Source organism: Watersipora subatra, chromosome 6 (assembly GCF_963576615.1).
Source record: "Watersipora subatra chromosome 6, tzWatSuba1.1, whole genome shotgun sequence".
NCBI lineage: Eukaryota > Metazoa > Bryozoa > Gymnolaemata > Cheilostomatida > Watersiporidae > Watersipora > Watersipora subatra.
The window spans coordinates 44,658,481-44,680,606 of NC_088713.1; the positions used below are offsets into that span (position 1 = coordinate 44,658,481).

The 22,126-nt window shown below is 32.0% G+C and overlaps 1 protein-coding gene across 1 annotated transcript in view; it reads right to left on the bottom strand.

Annotated features, from left to right (window-relative positions):
* The window catches only part of LOC137398646 (uncharacterized), a 93,588-nt gene that overhangs the window by 1,980 nt on the left and 69,482 nt on the right, over positions 1 to 22,126 (bottom strand). Inside the window, exons 8-11 of the mRNA XM_068084825.1 lie at positions 8,131 to 8,219; positions 7,103 to 7,158; positions 6,226 to 6,342; positions 1,204 to 1,291 (exon numbers count right to left, since the gene is read on the bottom strand). Of these exons, the coding sequence (XP_067940926.1) occupies positions 1,204 to 1,291; positions 6,226 to 6,342; positions 7,103 to 7,158; positions 8,131 to 8,219 (350 nt within the window). The remainder of the gene's footprint in view (positions 1 to 1,203; positions 1,292 to 6,225; positions 6,343 to 7,102; positions 7,159 to 8,130; positions 8,220 to 22,126) is intronic.

The window sequence follows — 22,126 nt, forward strand, 5'->3', positions numbered from 1 at the left end:
CAACATTTATCTTATAGACACAGCATTTCTCTTATAGACACAACATTTCTCTTATAGACACAGCATTTCTCTTATATAGACACAACATTTTTCTTATAGACACAGCATTTCTCTTATAGACACATCATTTCTCTTATAGACACAACATTTCTCTTATAGACACAGTATTTCTCTTATAGACACAACATTTTTCTTATAGACACAGCATTTCTCTTATAGACACATCATTTCTCTTATAGACACAACATTTCTCTTATAGACACAGCATTTCTCTTATAGACACAGCATTTTTCTTATAGACACAACATTTCTCTTATAGACACACCATTTCTCTTATAGACACATCATTTTTCTTATAGACACAGCATTTTCATTATAGATGTAGCATTTCTATTATGTACTCTGCATTCTATTATAGACAGCATTTCTATGGCACATACAATGTTCCTATAGTTTAGATTCATAATAAAGTTCAGCATTTATATTTTTGGACAGTTTTAACTGGTATAAAGATGCCATTAAAATAAATGTTATTGCACCAGTCGATAATTGATCTCCAAATTATGTACATTTGAATTGTCCATAAAAAAGCATGTCATGCAGACATTCAGCTATTGACTAGAGTTACTAGACTATATGTTGCTACTCAAGATGGTAGTCTGTTAGCAGAGTATATTATACTGGCTATACAACACTGACATTGAAATAAGAGCGGATGAAACCAAACATGAGTCACACTAGAAAAGGTCACTTACTAGACACTAGACAAGGTCACTAACGATACACTAGACAAGGTCACTCACTAAACACTAGACAAGGTCACTCACTAGACACTAGACAAGGTCACTTACTAAACACTAAACAAGGTCATTTACTAGAGCTCACATAACATAAGGACATATATGTAAGAACATCTTCCCTCCGAAAAAAAGTAATACAGAAAAAACCATTGCAATTGATTAATAAAACTTGGCTATGTGTATATGTTAAAACAACACCTTTATACTGTTTAAAGGACTATGGTTTTCTCCTAGCCTGATCAAGTATGGCTATGCATGTATGTCATGTTTTATGCATCTTAATGATAAATATATAACAGACCATTTACACATTTCTCATATTGGTGGAATTTCCAGAAAACTGGGACTACTGTAATTAGAAGTGTATATTACAATTTTATTAAATTTAGTATGAAAAACTCACTGGTATGGACCTGAAGTACATATGTTCATCCAAAGTGTAAAAATCTATATCTTCTTGTATTTTAATATGGCAAGCAGATCCCTTGCAACTACAAATATAGTCAGAAATATAAATAATTTTTAGCATACACAATTGCCCTGAAATAGCTTAAGGTGCGATTTTTCGTGTATGTCGTGTATACTACAGCATTATGTAGGCCCAATGCTACAGTAATCTAACATGATCAACCAAGTTGTCTCCTTTTGATGATCGATTTTTACTTACTTCTAGAATGTACTGAATCAAATGTTAAGATCAAACACAACAGCATGATGTGTGGAAAATATCTGAGGCTTTTAAAAAAACTTCTTCGCTTTTGACATTTCTACGTAACCTGTGTTCTTAAGCGCTTGACAATACAGCAACGCTTGTCCGTCTCAATATACCATGTCATGCTTTGCTGTTGTAAGACTTGTCTTACTGCTCAACGTAGGAGTAGAATAATGCCAATTCTTGCATTGGTTCTCTGTTTAGTTTTGTAAGAATTATTTTACTTTACTTTAAAAACATCGAAGAATTTGCATTGGAATGTCAATATAGGCCGTGTTCTTACGAATCTGACAATATAGCAGGCCCGTGAGTTGCAGTTGGATAGATATATTAGCATATTATACACAATCGTTTTTTACAGCTAGACAGTATATCTAAGATAAATATTCTGTTATATTGCCTCGATCACAGAAAGTGGAAGGTCAGCTTGTTTTGTGTTCAGCAGACCTACCACCTAATGTTATCAGCCAAAAAAATTAGTTAGCCTATGACCCATTATAACAGGAATATTAGCCATAGAAATTTCTCGTTTGGCGCCATTTATAATACATAGTGTAACAGATTGTCTGAAGGATATATTGCAATGTTATTATTTTTAATTTAATTGTTTTCTCTTCAAATTATGTAGTTAAAAGAATTGTATCTTTTGTATAGAATAACTGGAAATCTAGCCATACATAAACTGAGGGGAAACCTTAGTTTCCATGCGCTTTTTTGCGTGCTAATCAATTGAATTGTGACTTGTTTAATTGAGCCTTGACTTGTTGACAACAAAACTGTTGGTTTTCTTGTAAAGTTGGCTGAACAGATAAAAAAGTTGAAAAATGTTAAAAAATTATCTCCAATAATGGTAAAAATTAAGAAGCTATTTATGACGGCAGTAACTGGTCTATAAGTTAGTGAATATACTTTATGTTGACTTGTACAACCAAAAGCACAAACACTGGAGTGATCACCAACAAGTCAAATATAGTTGTTTATTGAACTTTAAGACTAAGCCAAAGCTTGATAGGAGAACCGAGTAGTACCTACAGTGCAACAATAGTATTACTACCTATAAGTTTTTTTAATATGAAACTTATAATTTGAATGCGTATGCAGTGCTACTTTAATCTATAATCTGTATATATATATATATATATATATATATATATCTATATTTTTCAAAGTCCATCTGTCTACCATTCCGGCTATAGCTACTATATATCTTGATATTAAAATTCCTCGTTCTGATGGATTTGAACTCACAACAATTGCATCGACAAGTTTCTTATCCGGACGCTCTACAACTGAACTAGAACAGCATATTGATCAAAGTAGTTTCATATACCGTATACCCCCATGCCCAATGCTAACTATTTTAGCATTGTGCCCAAGCGTTATGATGCACCTATTAAGAAATATTTTCCATAAGGCTCAATTACTATATCTGGGGCCAAAACCAATTCTTTTCATGTGAATAATTATATAGTCTCCGTATCGTCGTACTCAAAGTTATGATGGATAGCTTTTGGTAGAACAGTAACCTTTTTTATACACACACACTTCTATGCAATAATTGTTACTATTAACCCTTTTACTCCCTTAGATGCATTTATGCATCTTCTATGGTCAACTGCTGTAGACACAGTTTTGCGACTTTCCCAGCAATTGTATTTTTACTGTATCCCAGCAACTTAATTTTATTATTCGTTGACAACATAATCAACGATCTTTAGGACTTTTTATGGCATTGGCAGTGTTGTCCAAAGATTTATCTATAAAATTAGCCTAAAGACACAAAGCAATTTTAAAATTTTGTTTGGAAATTTTCAACTTAAAAACGACCATTTTTGTGTAGGTTTTTTATAAGTAGCAACCAAGTTAGAAAACAGGTATTACTTATGTTGATGACATTATAGCCAATTCAGATTCAGATTTTTGTGATCACACAGATAATTAAAGTAGCAGCACTGACTGTGATGGCAGTGAAAGTAATAGTTATGTAAGAGTAAGGAACACTGTTACAGTAGAGGACAGGCCCGTATTCCCTGGGGCGGCTGGCCGGCTGAGCCGCCCCAACTTTTTAGGAATTTTTGGCGGCTGAGTACAGTCAAACTCGGATAACTCGCCCTCGGATAAAATGTAAAATTTGACCACGAACACTTGGTTAACTCGAACGGATTTGTTTGGTCCGTTCCCACGCAATGATAAATTGCTTTAGATAACTTGACCTCAACAGCATTAACTCGAACAGTTATTTGCCCAATGGCTACGGGAACCGTTTTTATCGCTGTAGAGTATCACTTTATTCCAAGCCAAATAGGTAGATAAACGTCAACTTTTAATAGTTTTTAGGCGTCATTATTGTCATGATCGGCAAAATATTCTTGTTAACAACTTTTAAAAAGGTTTGCAAAATGTCAAGTTTTAACAAACATCCGCTTGGCAATGGCCCCACGAAAGCGTAGAAACCTTTGGATGAACTTAAAATAAAATCGGCAAAATTTATGTTTGTTGAAATGCTCAAAAGAAAAAGATGTATCTTTTCTGAGCGTTTCAACTGTGGTCAAGTTTAGCTTATTTTAATCTGAAAATGTCCTGGCACTCACATCACCTAAAACAAACAAATCTCAAATAATAGAAAAAATGTTTATACTTTCCGATAATTTTTTTAAAACTATGTGAGATGCCTAGTTGAGGTCCTACATAAAAGAAACTCTTGAGGGGAGCTGACACCGCCCCTCCAAACCCTCAGATGCTCATAACTAGTCGCCTAACATTAACCGCCCCAACTTGCAACCAGGGAATACTGGCCTGGTAGAGAATTGTTTTAGCTTTAAAGAGATCATAGCTTCACATAGCTTTAGCATTGCACAAAGTTTGGATACATTGAATTTTCTACACACCACTATTTGTTATCATGTTAGCAAAATAAAATGTACAACAAAAGTGTTCTAGATAAAGTTTGAAGTTGAAAAAAATTGTTTACATATCATGCAGCAAAATCGGCAATTTTCGGTAAAATGGCTGGCATTAGGTCGATAGCTAAATTTGTTCATGAACGGCAGTGAAAGGGTCAATTCTACATATTCAGGATTTTTTTTTTTCAGTTTGTATTAATTATATCATTACCGAATCATCTTTATTGTAATTATAGCAAAACTGACTTAATTTAGCTATTACTTGCTAATTATTTCCCATTTACATCTAAAGCTTTATATAGTTTGTTTTATTTTTTTTAATTTATTTGAGCTGCACGAAACATTTTTCTCATGATATAAGGAAGTATGAGTTTAAAAGTTGTTTGACAAAGTTTGATAACTTTCACAGTTGTTTTTATTTTCTATCTTAATTTATTTCAATTACACAAAACACTTTTCTCATGATATGTAGTTTGATAGTTAGAATGGCAAATGTCGTTATATGTCAAATGCAAATAAATTTTCTGACTAAATACTTTTTTATTACTCGGGCAACGCTGGGTAGCACAGCTAATACATGTATATATCTTGCTCAATGTTTGTTGTGTGCCATATGTCGGTGTATATCCAGCTATAGCTATTAGATTCTAGCAATGAAAAATATGCATAGCACTGGATTGGAACTCATGAATTTAATATCACAAGTCTGCAAACAAGAGCATCTAAACACTAGGATAAGCAGCGTTATTTTCCAACAAGACCACAAGGCTTATCCTATGCCCATTCGCCTTGGCAATAAGGTAATAAAGCCAAGCATTCTTCTTGCTTTATTGTTTATCTTATCTATAGGAGATAGATAAGATAATAGCTTATGTTATCTTATCTATCGCTATAGAGATTGCAGGTTACAAGCTAAAAATGTAATTTGTATTAATTAAGATTACCTATTGCCTTTATTTTTTTTCCGTAAAAATGTCTTCAAATCCATTACCTATTTTTATTGGTAGTTTTCAAATGTGACGCTTCAATTTCAAATTTACCTTTGCAAGTTTCAATTTCCAGTTCAATTTTGCTAGTGCAGCAAAAGCTAAAAACTTTTCATGCTGAAAGTTTTATGCTGTGTTATTTCAAGTAAGAATTGCTTCTACATTCTCTCTCTGTTCAGGCGAACAAAGTACCTCCATGCAGCTCACTGCTATACATTTTCACCAGTGTTAAGAGGTACCAGTATCGTTGTATTCAAAGTTTTGATGGATAGCTTCTGCTGTAACAGTAACTTTTTATGCACACACTTCTATGTACTAAATGTTATTATTAATTCAACATATTAATGGTTTTTTTGTTTTCTCAGTTCGTGTTGATTGTATTAGTATCAAATCATGTTTCATTGTAACAAAACAGACTATCTAGCCAAAACTTGTCAATTATTTCACATCTTTACAGTTGTTTTATTTTTTTTTAATTTATTGGAACTCCACAAAACCCTTTTTTCATGATATGAAATTTAAAAGTTAGAATGGTAAATGTTTTATATGTTAAATATATATAAATTTTAGTCCAAAGACCTTTTTAATACCCCGGCAACATCGGACATTCATCTAGTTAGTATATGGAAACAAAAACATAGTTCATATGAAAGCAAAACTTATTATTCAGTGATTTAGTAAAATGTATTTACACGAGCAAATTAAACTGGTCTCCAGTAACCAATTTAATCATGGATGTTTATCAGCTGTTTAAATTCAATATCAGATTGTTACCTTAGACAGTAATTTAAATACATGTCAATTAAGTTGTATATAAAACTTGCTTGATTCCAATGGCATATTTTCCAGGTTCTTTCTCTCGTTCTCTCACAAAAAATAAGCCATGTTTCTCAGAATATAGCATCCAGGTAGCTTCTTTATAGCTGCGCATTCCAACATACCTGGATGGTAGACAACCAATGGAAATAGTAAGTGATTTTAGAACATTGCGCAATTTGTTTCAATTTTAAAAATCAATCATTCGAAATAAGATTTGACCAAATCAAAGTAATGTGATTCTTTCAACAAGGACCCTTCTTTTAGCTAGCCAAAAACCAAATTTGAAATAATTTTCTCTGTAATTTGTTTTATGTTAAAATCAATTTGTTTATATACGGTTTTCATAAATTTGATTGATCAAAAGGTGAAACACGCCTTCACATAAAAAATTCACTTTTATTTGTTCAGTGAATTATAAATAATAAATTTTCTTCAGATTAGTTAAGCCAACACAAATTGCTACAGCACTTTCATAACAACAATCCATGAATGCGTTAGTTGAGAGAAATGGTCCTCATGCAAAATCCAAACCTGGCGCTTATAATGATATGGGTGTTGAAGTGCCTAGTTTTCAGTAACCAGACAGAAAGTTGAAATGAAAAATGTTGCCTTCATGATGGAAGGTGTGGAGCATTTACAGGTTTGGAAATACTTGGCAAAAGATGTGGAAACGCAGCATTTACTCAAACAGACAGACACAACGAAAAAGTGAAGTTTATCAATACACATACATACCATAGCTACTGTAGTCGAAGCTGAGTTGCAAATGACCTACTCTAATGTAGTACATCATGGCAATACTGAGCTATACAAACAACTAGCTTTATTTTCATACAATCACACAATATCGTATACCCTAACATAAAATACAGAGTAACTTACCAAGGAAAGTTGGACAAATCTTTTTTAATTGCGTTAACATAAGATGAGCTGCCATTCTGCAAAGTACACAATCAGCCAAATATATAAAAAGTGAAGAAAAGTCTTTAAATACATGTAAGCACTTGTTGTGATACATAATATCTTTTTGTTAATGTTTAGTAAAATAATAAAGGTTGCTAAACGTTTATTAAAAAGGTGTGAGAATTTACACAGCCAATCAAACTAGAGATCTGTAGTCATCTCTTTTTATCACTGTGACTTTCCTATTAGGAAATTAAAGGGTTGCTGATGTCAAATTTTAAAAGATTTTAGCACAAAATAAAGATGTTTTTTGTGTTATTTGAGATTTGTTTTGTTGTTTTAGATGGTCTGACTGCTAGAATATGTCAAGATAAAAAACCTCAAAAACTCTACTTCTAAATCCTCATAATTATAATGCCTAGAAGTAAGATCATTCCTTGACTTCCCAAAAAAGACATCATTTTGGAAAAGTCTTCTGGCATTGGAACTGCCATCAAGCTTTTCAATTTTAAACTTGAAGCAATTAGCAGTCAAATAACCTTAAACAGTAAACATGATCTCAAATGCTGGCAAAGCATCCAGATATTCTAATAAAATCTTCTAAAATTTAACATGAGCGACCCTTTTAAAACTGGCAGAACTAGAACTTTATTCAGTTGATCCTAGGGATGTTTGAGTGACCTGAATAAGCCAACACAAAACATGTGCGGCATCATGTCTGTCAGTGCAGCCTGTAATAAGATAATTCTTTACTCCAGCCGGTTAACTCCGTTGATTCATATTTTCAGCCATTGTTGATGGCGCAGAATCAACTATTAAATGCACATACTTCAATTCAGGTAGGTTTCTCAAACATATTTACAACAGACACAGCTGTTGGACTAACGTGTGTATTTCTAAGAGAAATTTCATGATTGACTTTACTAGCTTATCTTAACTAAGTGTACATGTAAGTACCGCAATTTAATTAAAGCTTCCTCATGGATATTTAGTAAACATCTACTTACATCTTCTCCTGAACATTCAAGAGTTTGTATTTGTTCTTCCACTTTGTCAGAATCATTTATTGCTTCTTTGTCAGACTCAATTCTTGCCTCTTTACAAAACAGAAGAATACAACACTGCAACATCTTATAAAAACCAAAGGGTAAAGCTCACCTAAATACAATTAGCCTATGACAGATACAAGAAGTTAAAAAATAGTATCTTTGTTGTAAACGCAAAGAAGGAACAGCTTTTATATTTTGCTAGAGGTATTTGAATTATTTTATATTCTGCTGTGACATTTGTATGCAGTGGATCCCACCATATAACATTAATTCATTCTGGTATTGAGATCATAAATGTCATATAGAGGATCATAGGAGCCTATAGTAATTATCTAATGCAAACACCCGGTAAAAACATCAAAATTCTATGTGTACTGTACATATTATAAACTAGAAATTCCACTGTCATACAGCCAGCGACCAAAGTGATAATGGAAAAAAAAGGTACTGCTGGGTGAAAACTGCAATAATAGCAGTCAAATGGCACTGCAGTGTAATAGGAGTACTGCAATGGTAGCTGCAATGGTAGCTGTAATATACTGGGTGTTATTATGTACAACAAATAGCAGTAATAAAAGAAAAAGATTATATGTTTATATATTTTCTCTGCAATAGGAGAAATGCAATACTAAAAGTAAAATGGCAAGCTGATGTTTAATATACATATATGTATAATATATACTATATATATTATATATTTAGCTGGGGGCTGTATATCATTGGTCATAGCAACCAATATCAAGAAGTTGTGATATTTATCTAGATTTCCGTATTTATATCTAAAGAATTATGCTGAATTTAAAAATCTAAACATATTTTAGCTGGTTGTCATAGAAATAGATGTGTATCTATAAGAAAATGTAGGCCTATTACTTAATTTTGCAGATATTAAAAACGGCTTGGCAGTACCGCGATATTGAGCACAGCAGTAGTACCATCAACAAAATCTTTAGAAAAATAATAACAGTAACATATTGCACACCATTGTTCACTATATACATGTACTTCGATCTTGTAAATTCGAATGATTATTCTTATAACTAAATCTTATAAAATCGAATAATTTTTCTTACAATTAAATATTGTAATAATCTTATAGGTAATATTGTAAAAATCGTTAGAAAAATATCATCATTATTTCCTTTACTTTCAATGCTTTGGACATTAGTTAGAATACCAAAGTACTCATTATAAGTGTTCAAAATGTCAGAGTCCCGTAGAATCGGCAAGAAGGAAACGATTACTTTTCAGTACTTTTACGTTAATTACAGAAACCTTCAGCAATTAAACATGCCATAGACTGGTGAAATGTGCACATTTTTCTCGTGAAATATGCACGACTTAATAGTTCTACTATTTGTCGCATGGCCATATTGGCGTTTCGTTGGCCGGTCTTAATTTTGATTAGAAAAAGCTTGTCAAGTTTTTATCGCGATTTTTGACCAAATTAATCTGTCTATTTATGTATAATCTGATCAAATATGTTAGTTTTTGGATAATGCGTCAACTTTTCAAATACTTGGTAACATGTTTAAATAGGTTTATCTGTGTTTTGTATCATTATTATACTTAAACGACTCTACACAAAAATGGTTAAAATTTTTTATGGGATTATTGTACAAGGGTTTGGCAACGGCCGTTAACGGATAATTTTTCGGGAGTTGCGTGCACATGTGCATTTATCATAAATCTCCCAAACATTTGCTTCGCTCGTGTTTGGTCGTGGGATTAGTAGCAAAATAGTAGAGTGACCTTTGCAAATATAGTTACTTGTTTAGCGAGTATAAATAAAACGCAACATCGCTATAAACAGTAATGTATGGAGTTCTCACTATCGAGACACATGTAAAGGCTAGCAGTAGTGGGAGAGAGACTTAACGGCAACTGGTTCGGTACACCAGACTTTTGTGACGCTATGTAACATAAATTTTGAGTTTAATTTAAATAAATTCAGAGTAATTTAAGTAAATTCAAAGGTAATGCTGTGTAACATAGCATTATCTTTAAATTTACCGTAAATGAATTTAGCTTATTAAATACGCACACACTTAAAAATAAGTTTTAATATTTTACTAGACTTCATTTCAATTTTGTCATCTTAAGTTTTTATTACTTGTAATTGGCTTTGCGCTTTTTGACTCGCATTCACTATAAATTTTAGCTGACCTCATGAAAACTTTTTTAAAATTAAGTCGACAAAAAGACTGAGTGATGCTGTTCAAATTTGAATTTCAGAAGACATGTTGATGTCATAGGGTAGAGGAAAATGCTGTAACAAAAGGCCAGAAAAGCTTTATGTTCCAAATCGTAAGGTAAAAAAAATCGTAAAACAGGGACATTATAACCCAGGGTGCACTGTACGCAGCGTTTACGGTGGTAAAAGTGTTTTTAAGTTTTTGTGTTTCTTATACCTGAAAGCTATCTTCATAAACATTGCATGGAGATTGCCTGAACATCTCTCATAGCTGAAAACCATGTTATTTTAGTGTCCTTGTTTGTGTAATTAATAAAACTTGTCCTGCTATCAGCAGTACATAATTGAAACAAATTCCTGAGGGTAACAAATATCACATTTTTGCACCAAAAAGTTGGTAGTAACAAACATTCACCAAACTACAAACATATTATCAGAACTAATTAGAGCCTTCCCACTCGTCTCTTTAAGTATGCCAATATTTAAGTTTAAAAATATTTCAAAATTTAAAATCTTTTAACTTGTCTTCAGAGTTATGCTACAATACTTTTGATTATAAATTGCTAACCTGAATTTGAGAGAAGACTACTGGGTTGAAGTTGTTGCTGTAGATCACTCAATGTTTCCTCTAGCTCTTTAATCCTCATCATAAAAACCTGTTCCCTCCATGTCAACTTTTCAGTAACTTCAAACAAATTTTGTGACTGAGTAGCAAAATGACTAGGCAAGAAGTTTTGTAATCCCATATCAAGTGGATTAAACAATACAACAATCGTGCTGCTAAAATTTAACAAAACAAAAAGCAACTGCTTTTCAATTTCAACTTTTTTTGTAAGCAGTTTTTGCTTTGCATTCTTGCCCTGAGACAAATTAATCCGCATCATTGGTTCAGCAAAAAAGCAATTTGAGATCAAATGCCTTTTCTAAAAGGCTTTTGACCTTTTAGAAAAGGTCAAACTCTTTCATTTGACCTTTTCAACAAGGTCAAATGAAAAGATTGTTCTGAAAACCAAACCCTAATAATCTGTTGCTCTACACCACTCGGCCGTGGCTCCACCCAAAGAACTATCATATATTAATACTTAAATTCCTATTATGTTAATGTTTTCATTTATAATTATTTTTTCAGTTCGGGGATTCTTAGTCTGGGTTTGATCAACCCCTAGGAGTCAGTCCCAATGATTTGCAAAGTCATTTATCTATGAAAAGGTTTGTAATTTTGTTGTGAGTTTATGCATTGCATTGGCTTAGTTCTTTGGACGCAGTGATGTTAATGGGCAGTTTATTTTATGCATCAGTAAAATATATACTAACGAGTTTAATGTTAAAAAAACATATTTTATTTTTTAATAGAGAAAGATTTGGTTAAAATGTGGATAAAACCGGTAGGGTTTAGTATGTCCAACATTGTTAAGAGCTGACTTTTTGCATGTTTCCAATTTGTGGAGTGGTCTTCTCCCAACTGTTCATTAAACATTTCACTAGGATTACTAGTGGAAGATAACTACTAAAAGAAGAAACAAGCTTACATGAGATCGTTATCAAATTTGCTACTTGAAACTGTGCAAACCAACTTGTTAACAGATTTATTCTCTTAAAAAGCTTTTGACAAATTTGAAAATCAAGTAATTCTATTAATTTACCTTTTAACACGCATAGTTTCTGATAGTTTAGAATATATCACAGCATTATTCATCTTGCTGCCCTTTGACACTTTCTTACCATTCAGTTACTAAAATTTTGCTGCATGTAGTTTCATGAGCCTTTTTGAAGTGGTTATTGAACCAAGGTAATACGAATCAATTAAATGAAACATGTAATACAAGAAAGCACATTACAAATAATAACCAACTTTTGCTCCTTAAAAGTTTTAAAAGTGCTAGAAATTTTGTAACCCGATAAAATTCAAATGCATTTTTTAATTTGCTCAAAAGGATGTCATTTTGTTTAAATTAAATGAAAATTTAAAATTGAAACACTTTACTTAAGACATCATTTGTTTTTCTCGACCAAATGCTATTAAAATGATACCATAATTTTGGCCATCATTTAAACAAACACTGGATTCTTAAAGAGAAAAAGCAGAAAGTTTGTTATGATATAAAACTGCATGTGTTGCTGGGAATATTAAAAACTAAAAAATATAAGCTGGACAAAAGATGTTTAACATAAACCTTTCTAGTTGACAATAACAAAAGATCTGGTACCATTTATATAGAAATCTCAGTGCCGGTTCGCCTGCTCAGTTATAGCAAACAATTTTAGTAGTAAAAAACCCACTTTGCAGAGGATTGCAGAACCTCCAGTACTGCATGGCATCAAACTTATCAATTAATCTACTCATTCAACTGAGCACAACAGAGATGGTGAAGATATTCATTACATCGGGTAAAATACGCATGACAATGTTGTGTCACACGGAATGATTACCAGCTGGCCTCACTAGGTGAATGACCGGCATTGCACTGGTAAAAAACAGCTTATAAACAGTTGCAGGTAGGATAGTGTAAAGCTAATGAATAGGTAAGGCAATGTGTTGTTTTTAACATCCTTTTATTACCCTTGCCTAACCAGATCAGCACATACGCATGGGTTCAATTTCGATGTTAAAACAGCATAAACGGGTGATGACAAAGTCTCAAGAGCCAGATATTTTAGTCTGTAAACAACTTCTTGCTCAATTCGATCATGAGGATTTTGATATCACATTGAATAAGAAATCAATAAATCAACATTATATGTATGTCCTGTCATTGGCCGATGTTGTCAATACTTCAATGCCACGAGCTACTAACGATGAACATTGCAATCAGTTTGCGACGACCATTGTACAACTAGCAGAGATTTCCCTATGCTAGATGCCCGCAGATTCACCTTCATATAGCTGCTGAATTGATTTTTCAGTTTTATGGATGTATGATATTTAGTAGTCATTGTTAAACCCAGTGTCTAGTTATAGCAATTGAGATCTAGCAATAGAAAAGCAGATTTGAGCTCAGGATCTAGAGGCAGCGAACTTAAACATTAAGCTACATTAACTTAACCATTGAGCTTTACAGAATAAAATAGATTTATTGATAGTCATTACATTGGTTAAGATACTCACGTTTAAAGCGCTTGCTTAGGGTTAATAACTAGCATTGCTGACCGTTACGTGTAACAATTTTTAAGCTGGCCCAAAACGCGAATAATTGTCTAGTAAAGATTTTAATAAATATCTAGCTTTTTAGGTACATGTAAGTTACTCAAATTCATAATTAACAGATGCTCATTGGGATAAAATGCTCTCAAAATCTATATTATGCGGTGCCAATAATTATTGCATCACAACTATTCTTATAAAAACACTAAGGTATAGCTAAAATCAAAATAAATAGATAGTATTCCAGTTATAAATTATATTAACAATTATATTCCAAGTTAAAAGTTCTTGTGGGATTCTCATGGCTGTTTCATCGTAATAAGTACAATTCTGAGCCTCTAAAACAGGGGTCAGGAACCTTTTTGACTGAGAGAGCCAAAAAACCCAGATGTTTCAAAATTTAATTCTAAGAGAGCCGTATATTTTAAATCTCGAAAACATAAAATTAAAATAGAAGAGCAACAAATTTAGTATGTCCGAGCAACTTTAGAGTATAAGAAAATCGGATTTATTTTGGACAACAATGTTTAAATAATAATGTTTCTTTTTATCCATCTTTTGGTTTGAAGGGTTTAACTTTTGATCTAAAAATGATTCATGCTGTTTCAGTGCGGCCTGCGCAGAGCAGAGTACCGAAAGCACTAGAAACTCTCATAACTAGAAACGTTTAAATAAAAATATATCTTTGTTAAATGGATGTTATTTTTTATTTTGTTTATTATTACTGTAATTTCAGCATTATTTGCATTATTATGTTAACTAAATTAACAGCCAATTTATGGATTATTTTTCTACTAATTGATCAAAGAGCCAGATGCAATCATCAAAAGAGCCACATATGGCTCTCGAGTCATATGTGGCTCTCGGAGCCATAAGAACCATAGGAGCCATAGGTTCCCTACTCCTGCTCTAAAAGAACTTCAGGGCCAAAGTTAAGGGTGATGGAGGTTGTGAGTTTCAATGCTTCAAAAAGATTTGGAGTTGCCCTCTTTCAATTAATTCGCCCCTTAACACTTCAACTGTTCAGAGCTGTACTTTATTGATCTTTCTTTGACTAGCGATGCGCATGTTAGTTTCAAATGGAACTTGTAAAATTAGGCTGGCTTTGGAGTCACAGTCACTTTTTAATTTACTCTTTGTACACGTGTTGCGCTAATCAAGCCAGGATTATTATTGATTGGAATTTTCTTTATTATTAATAATATTAATATCTATCTATATTACAAAACAGCAACAAAATGTACTACTTGCTATACAGTTATTCCTTCAATATTTGTCTGAATGACAATCTATTTTCGTTAAAGAAAAATTGTTATGCTAGAATAGGTCTAGGAAGAGGTTGGCATCAGTGCAGTAAGAATCTGTACAATCGGTAGGTTCAGTTATTTAATGAATAACGCAATAAAATAATATAAAGAGTGATGAAGTGAAGAACTATATTCTAAATCACTGTAAGGAACAACAGTTCAGTAACATTGATTGATTTCTGTACAGCTGGGTGCATATATACATACATCATTTTCATTCTTGCATCTACAGGTGTAACTGTTTGGGCACTTATTATTGTATAATGACTCCAGCATTGCACTTGTTGTGCCATGAAACCTTTAAATGAACACCACCTCTATTTGAATGCCACCTCTATTTGACCGCCGCTATATTAAAGAAAAGGTTGAAAAATAGAGCATCATGGCATTCAAATAGAGGTTTTACGATAATTTTACTTGATCGTTTTTCCTTTGCCGTGCTTGTAGAGCTAGAGTAATAAAGAGCCATACTGATCAACCAATCACATTACCTGTAACTATTACAGTTTGTTTACAATCATGATTACTCATTCAGTATAAGACAAGTTGCATGTAAAATCAAGTAACAAGCTGATACTGACTTCTACAACATCTGTAACAGTTTACTTTTTTATGCTAAAGTGGCAGGCATTAGTTTTAACACCTTAAGAAAGCTGTTTGTCCGTTTCGATCAACGTAAAAAAGTAGTACATTACCTGTGGTAAAGGTATTGATCTCTGCACAAAAACTGCATCCAATTGTTGATTTGATGTTGAGAAAGAGTTCTTTAATATGTTTTGGCTGAAGTTGAGCGTACACATGATCATCATCCCTACTTCTAAGATGTTCGTAAATGACCATAACAGTGTTCTGGTGCAGATCTTCTAGAATGTTCTTCACGTAAGAAACTGGAAAAATTTTTAAGTTTCATATTTCCAATTAGCGTCAAAAAACAAAGTAAATAGAAAAACAGTGTAGAAGAAAATGCATCAAGTGGTTGATGGAGTACTTGGTAAACTTTATAACATTCCAGAAGTTTAAATTACATGTACCAGAACAGCAAGGGTAAATACAGTCTTACAGTACAACCAAAATGCTTGTGATCTAAAGAATTTAAGAGACAGAACTAGAATTCTGACATATACACTAACCTGTCACTGGTTTATTTCTTAATTTAGCTTCTGTGGTCTGTATTTCCAGGTCTGCGATTCTGTGTATGTACAAGTCTTCTCTTTCAGTTGACTGATATTTCCCTAGTTCACAATCATGAAAAATAATTCAAGAAATGCACAGACACTTGTTAATAAAAATCTGTCTAATAAATGTATTTTGAAGAGCTATTTCTTGTTTCCTAGCTGTTAAAACTGAAATGGAAATAATAAACACTGGCCACTTTTTATTTTATTATAATGAAACTTGAAGATGTCACTCTGGTAGAAAATACAAAGCACCCATGGCATTTAAATTAATTTATCGAATTAACCCAAATAGCTGTAGTTTTAGACTTCCAACAAGTTATTTTAAAACAACTTACTGATCTTACAGATTTTCAAATATATGTTGTTCACATTGTAGTAAAGCATTAAACCAGTATAATGAAGTTCACATTATCATATTTATTGTTCATTTTATTCACGCTTTTCACATTTTTTACGGTTTTCACATTATTCACAGTTTTCACATTTTTCACATTATTTACATTGTTCATATTATTCATATTATTTACATATATTATTGATCATGTTGTTCATATTCTGTTTATATTTACTATCATTGCTAGTAAATTGCTGATCTTAAGGATAAGTGGATATCATTTCTAATATGTGGGCAACAACAATTAATTTAAGATGACAAAATACCTTCTTCTAGTTCCAGAGTATAAGTATCATCCAGCATGTTTCCGTAGGCTTCAATGACAAGTGATGAGTATGGGTGGTCTTCCAGATGAAAAGCTACATACAGGAAGTGCATAATTAATAGGTATTAGCTTTGTTCAAATTAGCATTAAAACTATAATATTGCTGATGCAAAATTTGATACTAGTAGCTTCTAAATACTACGCTCTTTGGAACAACAAAGTGTTTTTCCGACTTACTTTTAAAACAAAACTACTTCTATTTGCTGTATTACCAGTAAAATTTGTTTTGGGGAACTATTGCTCTACTTGATAGAAAAACTTTAAAATCAAGCAGTCAACTCTGGTTGTTGCTGTATAATACTACATTCATTTGAATAAATAACTGAATTCTAAAAAATTTCCAAAACTGATAATTTCATTCATTGGTTTTTTATTCTTCTATTTGTTTGTCGAGGCTTATATTTAGATGTTCCAGTTTAAGGTTGTAGGCATAAATTGAAGTACCTGATTTTAAAAGCAACATGTATGGGTTCTCTGTTTCTTGCTTTCTCTTGTTTTCTGGGACAAATTCATGTTTAGCAGTCGAGGCTCTTTCATCTGTAAAATCAGTGGGAAAATAACATCTGTTGATTTGTCGATGCATTAACATATGCAGAATGCTTTGGCATAACTATATTTATTATTGTATATTTTTTTATAAAAAACTTTTGCCACAGCTTTTTATAACTCCGAAGATTCTTTTCATTTGCTGCAGCGTACTTCTGTCAGAATGGCCTAAGAAAACGACGCTAACGTAACAAATGACATTTCTTAAACTGGTTATTTAGTATTTAACATAACCACCTCAGTTCTGAGCATTTAAAAAACTTTTTGTATATTGAAATAATATACAAATAATTAGGTTAAAAATATATGAAATCATTTTGGAAGGTTTTTACTTATCTAATATCTACAAGCAGTTTCAAGACTTTAAATCTGCCAGCCACTGTCACTTTAATTAGCTTCAAGTACTCCCTAGGTCATCATGAAACTGAAATATGCTGCTATATAAGCTGAAATATGCTGCTATGCTGCTATATGCACCAATTCATCTTAGTTCGTTGAAAGAGTGTATTCTTGCAAACAACTTGAAAATACTTTTAAATATATTTTAAAAATATATTTAAAAATATTTTTTTTAAATATATTTTTAAAATAAGTTTTAAAAATAAATTTTAAAAATATATTTTGAAAATATATTTTAAAAAAATATTTTAAAAATATATTTTAAAAATATATTTTAAAAATATATTCTAAAAATATTGGAGAAGTATGGAAGTTAAGTTTAAATTCTTAACTCATTTCTTGATGACTCATGTTTCTGAATTTTCTGCTAGCGTTCTACAGTAACTCGCTACTTATACTTGCTACCTCATCGTTCAGTTTTAACAGTTTCAATACTTCGTAAAGTAAAACATAGTAATTAAAAAATGGAAAACTAATAAAAATAAATTAAAAACTAAAATTTATGAATCTTGCTAGTCTGCCCACCTAAATACATTACACAAAGTATCATTGTGATAAGGTCAAAAGGTCATTGTGATAAGGTCATTGTGATAAGGTCATAAGGTCATTGTGATAAGGTCATAAGGTCATTTTGATAGCAGCCAGAATGGTTCTTTGTTTTTTGTTAAGTTTTGTGGAGTGTAAAAGTGTGAAGTGATTGTGACACCCTTTACCATCTGTCTTAAACAACCTTGACCCTCAAAATTGTCTAATGAACCAAAAAAATGAAAAAAGTGGTTTCAAATAATGAAAAAGAGACTTTATTACATGTAGATATGAGTATACCAGTTTCTACTTCAAAGATTTTTATCTTCCACGAGGCATCGGTTCCGATTAACATCGAAAAATAAAAATGCCTTTTTTTTTCGATTTTTATAAGAGTACCTCATTTTTCAATTAACCTCACAAAATGAGGTATTACTGTATACTCTCTGTTAATTGCTTGGTTGCTCTGCTATGTAGGTTGGTATAACTACTACACATAGGTAACACAAGGCTTCTTTCTTGGTAAACGTTATTGTTTTTAAACCACTCTGTTCAATAAGTAGTTCTGTTGCAGCTTGCAGTATGATCAAAAAGCTTTCTGTGGCAAATATTTCTAAGAGATTATAGTTCATAAAAATTTCTGTGATGCATTTAAAAATTTATTGAATTTCTGGTTGCCAATATTTGGTACAATTTTTGGTACTATTTCTTTTTACCAAAACTATTTTCATTTATACGTTTGTGTTTCAAAGAAAACCAAACAAAAACTAGCCCTTGAAAGTGTAACGAACTTATAACATTCAAATTATAAATATGTTTAGAGAGTATATACAGTTACGGGAGCATCATTTTAAACTATCATTAAGCCTCCAGTTCTGTTTTATTTTTAATCATATAGCCTGCAGTGTCTGTGCAAATTTTTAATGCAAATTGCTACACAACTTTCGCGACAAAAATCCATGAATGCGCTCATCGATGGCAGTTGTTCTTAATGCCTGCAAAAGCGAATTACAAAGTTTCTAGTCGGCTGGGTGTATAAGAGGCCCTCAGGAACCAAATGAAGGTTTGAAAGCAAATATTTTTAGCAACCTGGGAAAAGGTGTGGAGCATATGAGGGTGAAATTTGGATGAAAGCGACAACAAAATGTGAAAACACAAAATATGAGAACACAAAATGTGAAAACACAAAATGTGAAAACATAAAATGTGAGAACACAAAATGTAAAAACACAAAATGTGAAAACATTATTAAACGATAGTGACATCATATGAAAAACTTAGCTTTTACACAGACAAATAGACATTCACAATAACAAAGTGAGATATTTTAATATAGATATCAATTGTTTGATGAGAAACATGGCATAAAGGTTGACTTGCAACACAATTCACATTACAGTTATTTGGTATCAAAAGATTCACCATGTCTTACTCTGGTGTGTTGTAAGTGCAAAATATGTGAAAATGTGATTACAAGCTCTTAAAAGCTCAAAATCCAACAGTTAATCGCACCTATTATGAAAACGCCGTAGTTTGGAATCTCTTTATTTCGACGACGTACTCAAACATTGTGGTTATTGTTTTAACACATGATGTCATCATGTGAAATTAAAGGCCAATAAAAGGCTCAATATAAAACGTCTCGTAGCACTAGTTTATAACAAACACTTCGGGTTCTACCAAAAAAGCAGGTATCGAGTATAGATGCTCACTACTTTACAGTTTCGTCTCAGCCTGGTCTAATCATCTAGTCGTAATCTGATCACGTGACCCATACTTCCTGCTAAATAGCGTGAACACTTTCTGCAACATTTTTCGACTATCATATGTGACCAGAGGACTAACACATGTGCATATCAGAGGATGATATTCGCTCCTTTGAGTTAAATTTAAAAAACTAAACAAATTTTTTGGTATGTTTTGAGATATCAGTGCTCAAAATGACAGCATTACAATGACGATGAAATAGACGCCTAAGGACAATAGACATAGTTTTATTGAATGCATGAAGTATATGTGCAAAAATATTTTGACGTATGAGGTTGTATGAAAGTGTAAACAGAAGCCATCATGTTCAGCTATGTCCCATTTGAGCCGTTTTGGTAAGGGGTTCCAATATACGGCGTTCTCATGATGGCTGCGACTAACTGCTCGTTTTTTTTAGCTTTTAAAAGCTTGTAATCACATTTCCACAGATTTTGCAGCTATAACACAGCAGAGTAAAACATGGTGAATCTTTTGGTACCAAATAACTGTAATGAAAATTTTGTTGCAAGTAAACCTTTAAAATTTTGTTACATTATAATACTACAGTAGACCCTCCTATAATGTAAGTTCAAGATAACATAAAGAGTTTACATGTATATGAAGTTTTTGCTTTGTACTATGTAAAATATTTCATATAATGTAAAGCGTCAAATCGGGCGAGCTCGCTTATTTGATTGAAGGGTAACCTATCTTTCCGCATTTGTGAGAAACAAAAATGATGGGCATATAGCATTATATTTATTATACTTGCAACTTCTGTGACATTCTAGGTCGTGATGATAGATCAGATACGTGCCGACAAATAAAGAAAATATGCAAATCATAGAAAATGAACGTCAAAGATGCATGCTCCCTGTCAACTTATTGTAAAATAACCGCAATTGTGGTCTATAAAAACCAGTGAAGTTGATCACACAAAAAAGAAAAGTTGGTGATGCAAACTAATAATGTTGCAGTTACGAAATAAATAAAAATAAATAAAAATAAATAAAAATGTTAAGTCTAGTTTTTTTTGTATGGCAAACAGGGTGAGTTTGGAAAGATCTTCAAATGGATTAGGCAATTTACATTCATATGTATTTCATATGCATGTTTGAAAAATGAATGAAAATACATATTTCATATGTATTTTCATACATTCATGTATTTTGCTGTTCACAGGTGAAATTATATCGAACCTAAAAATTTAGTACTCTGTAACTTACAGTAACTATTTAATGTGAAATGATTTAGAACTTTGTTTGCAGCTGATGGGTGTCACCAGAATCTAGAGCCTTCTTTGCCATCAATTAGTTGACTGCAGCAACAACAGTGGTACATCAAAGTTACATAGGTTCCAAAAACATTTTTTAGCATTTTGGTAAATGTGGTTTTCTCTTTAAAAATCACCTCATTAAAATTAGTCTCACCTAGATCAGAATAATTATACTAGCTATTTGTTATCAATTCCTTCAGAGAACAAAATCATTTCCAACCTATTATATTTGATTTTCTAAAATGCAGCAGATACTGTTAAAAATACTGGCAAATCTGCTCTGATTTTTATGTGGGTTAAATAATTATCATATTAAATGTTGAATTTTAAAATGGAACAGTTCCTAGCCATAATGTAAACAGCTTCGATGTAATGTTGTATTACAAGTTTTTATGTATTAAATATAACATAAATTATCAATGATGCTAATGATTCATACTACAAACAGAAATAAATAAATCATATGTAATTTGCTTGCTTTTAATTCCCTGCTAGGAATTATTCTTCATTTTTTCTGGTTTGGCAGATTTAGTATGAAATATATAAATGTCAAAAATAAAATTGAGAGTGATAGAAAAGACTAGCTAATGGTGGGGCTGCTTTAATATTTCAAAAAATGAAGTTTGAGAAATAAAAAACACTTACTCATTTCTGATCATAGATCCTTTAATTATAACATCTGTTTTGAGTTATTTGGTTTGAGCAAATACATCGCGAGATGGCAAATATTTCGTTTATAAGCAAATTCTACCTGAAAGAAATATGCTGAAATTTCCTAGGGCAAAACCTCGGTTGCTAAATCTACATACTGTTATATCATCCATAATGAAACACTTATTCAAACTTATGCAACTCAAGCATTAATTTTAAAAATTGAAAAAATAAATAGTTAGTGGAAGGAAAACAATAACTATGTTTTCAT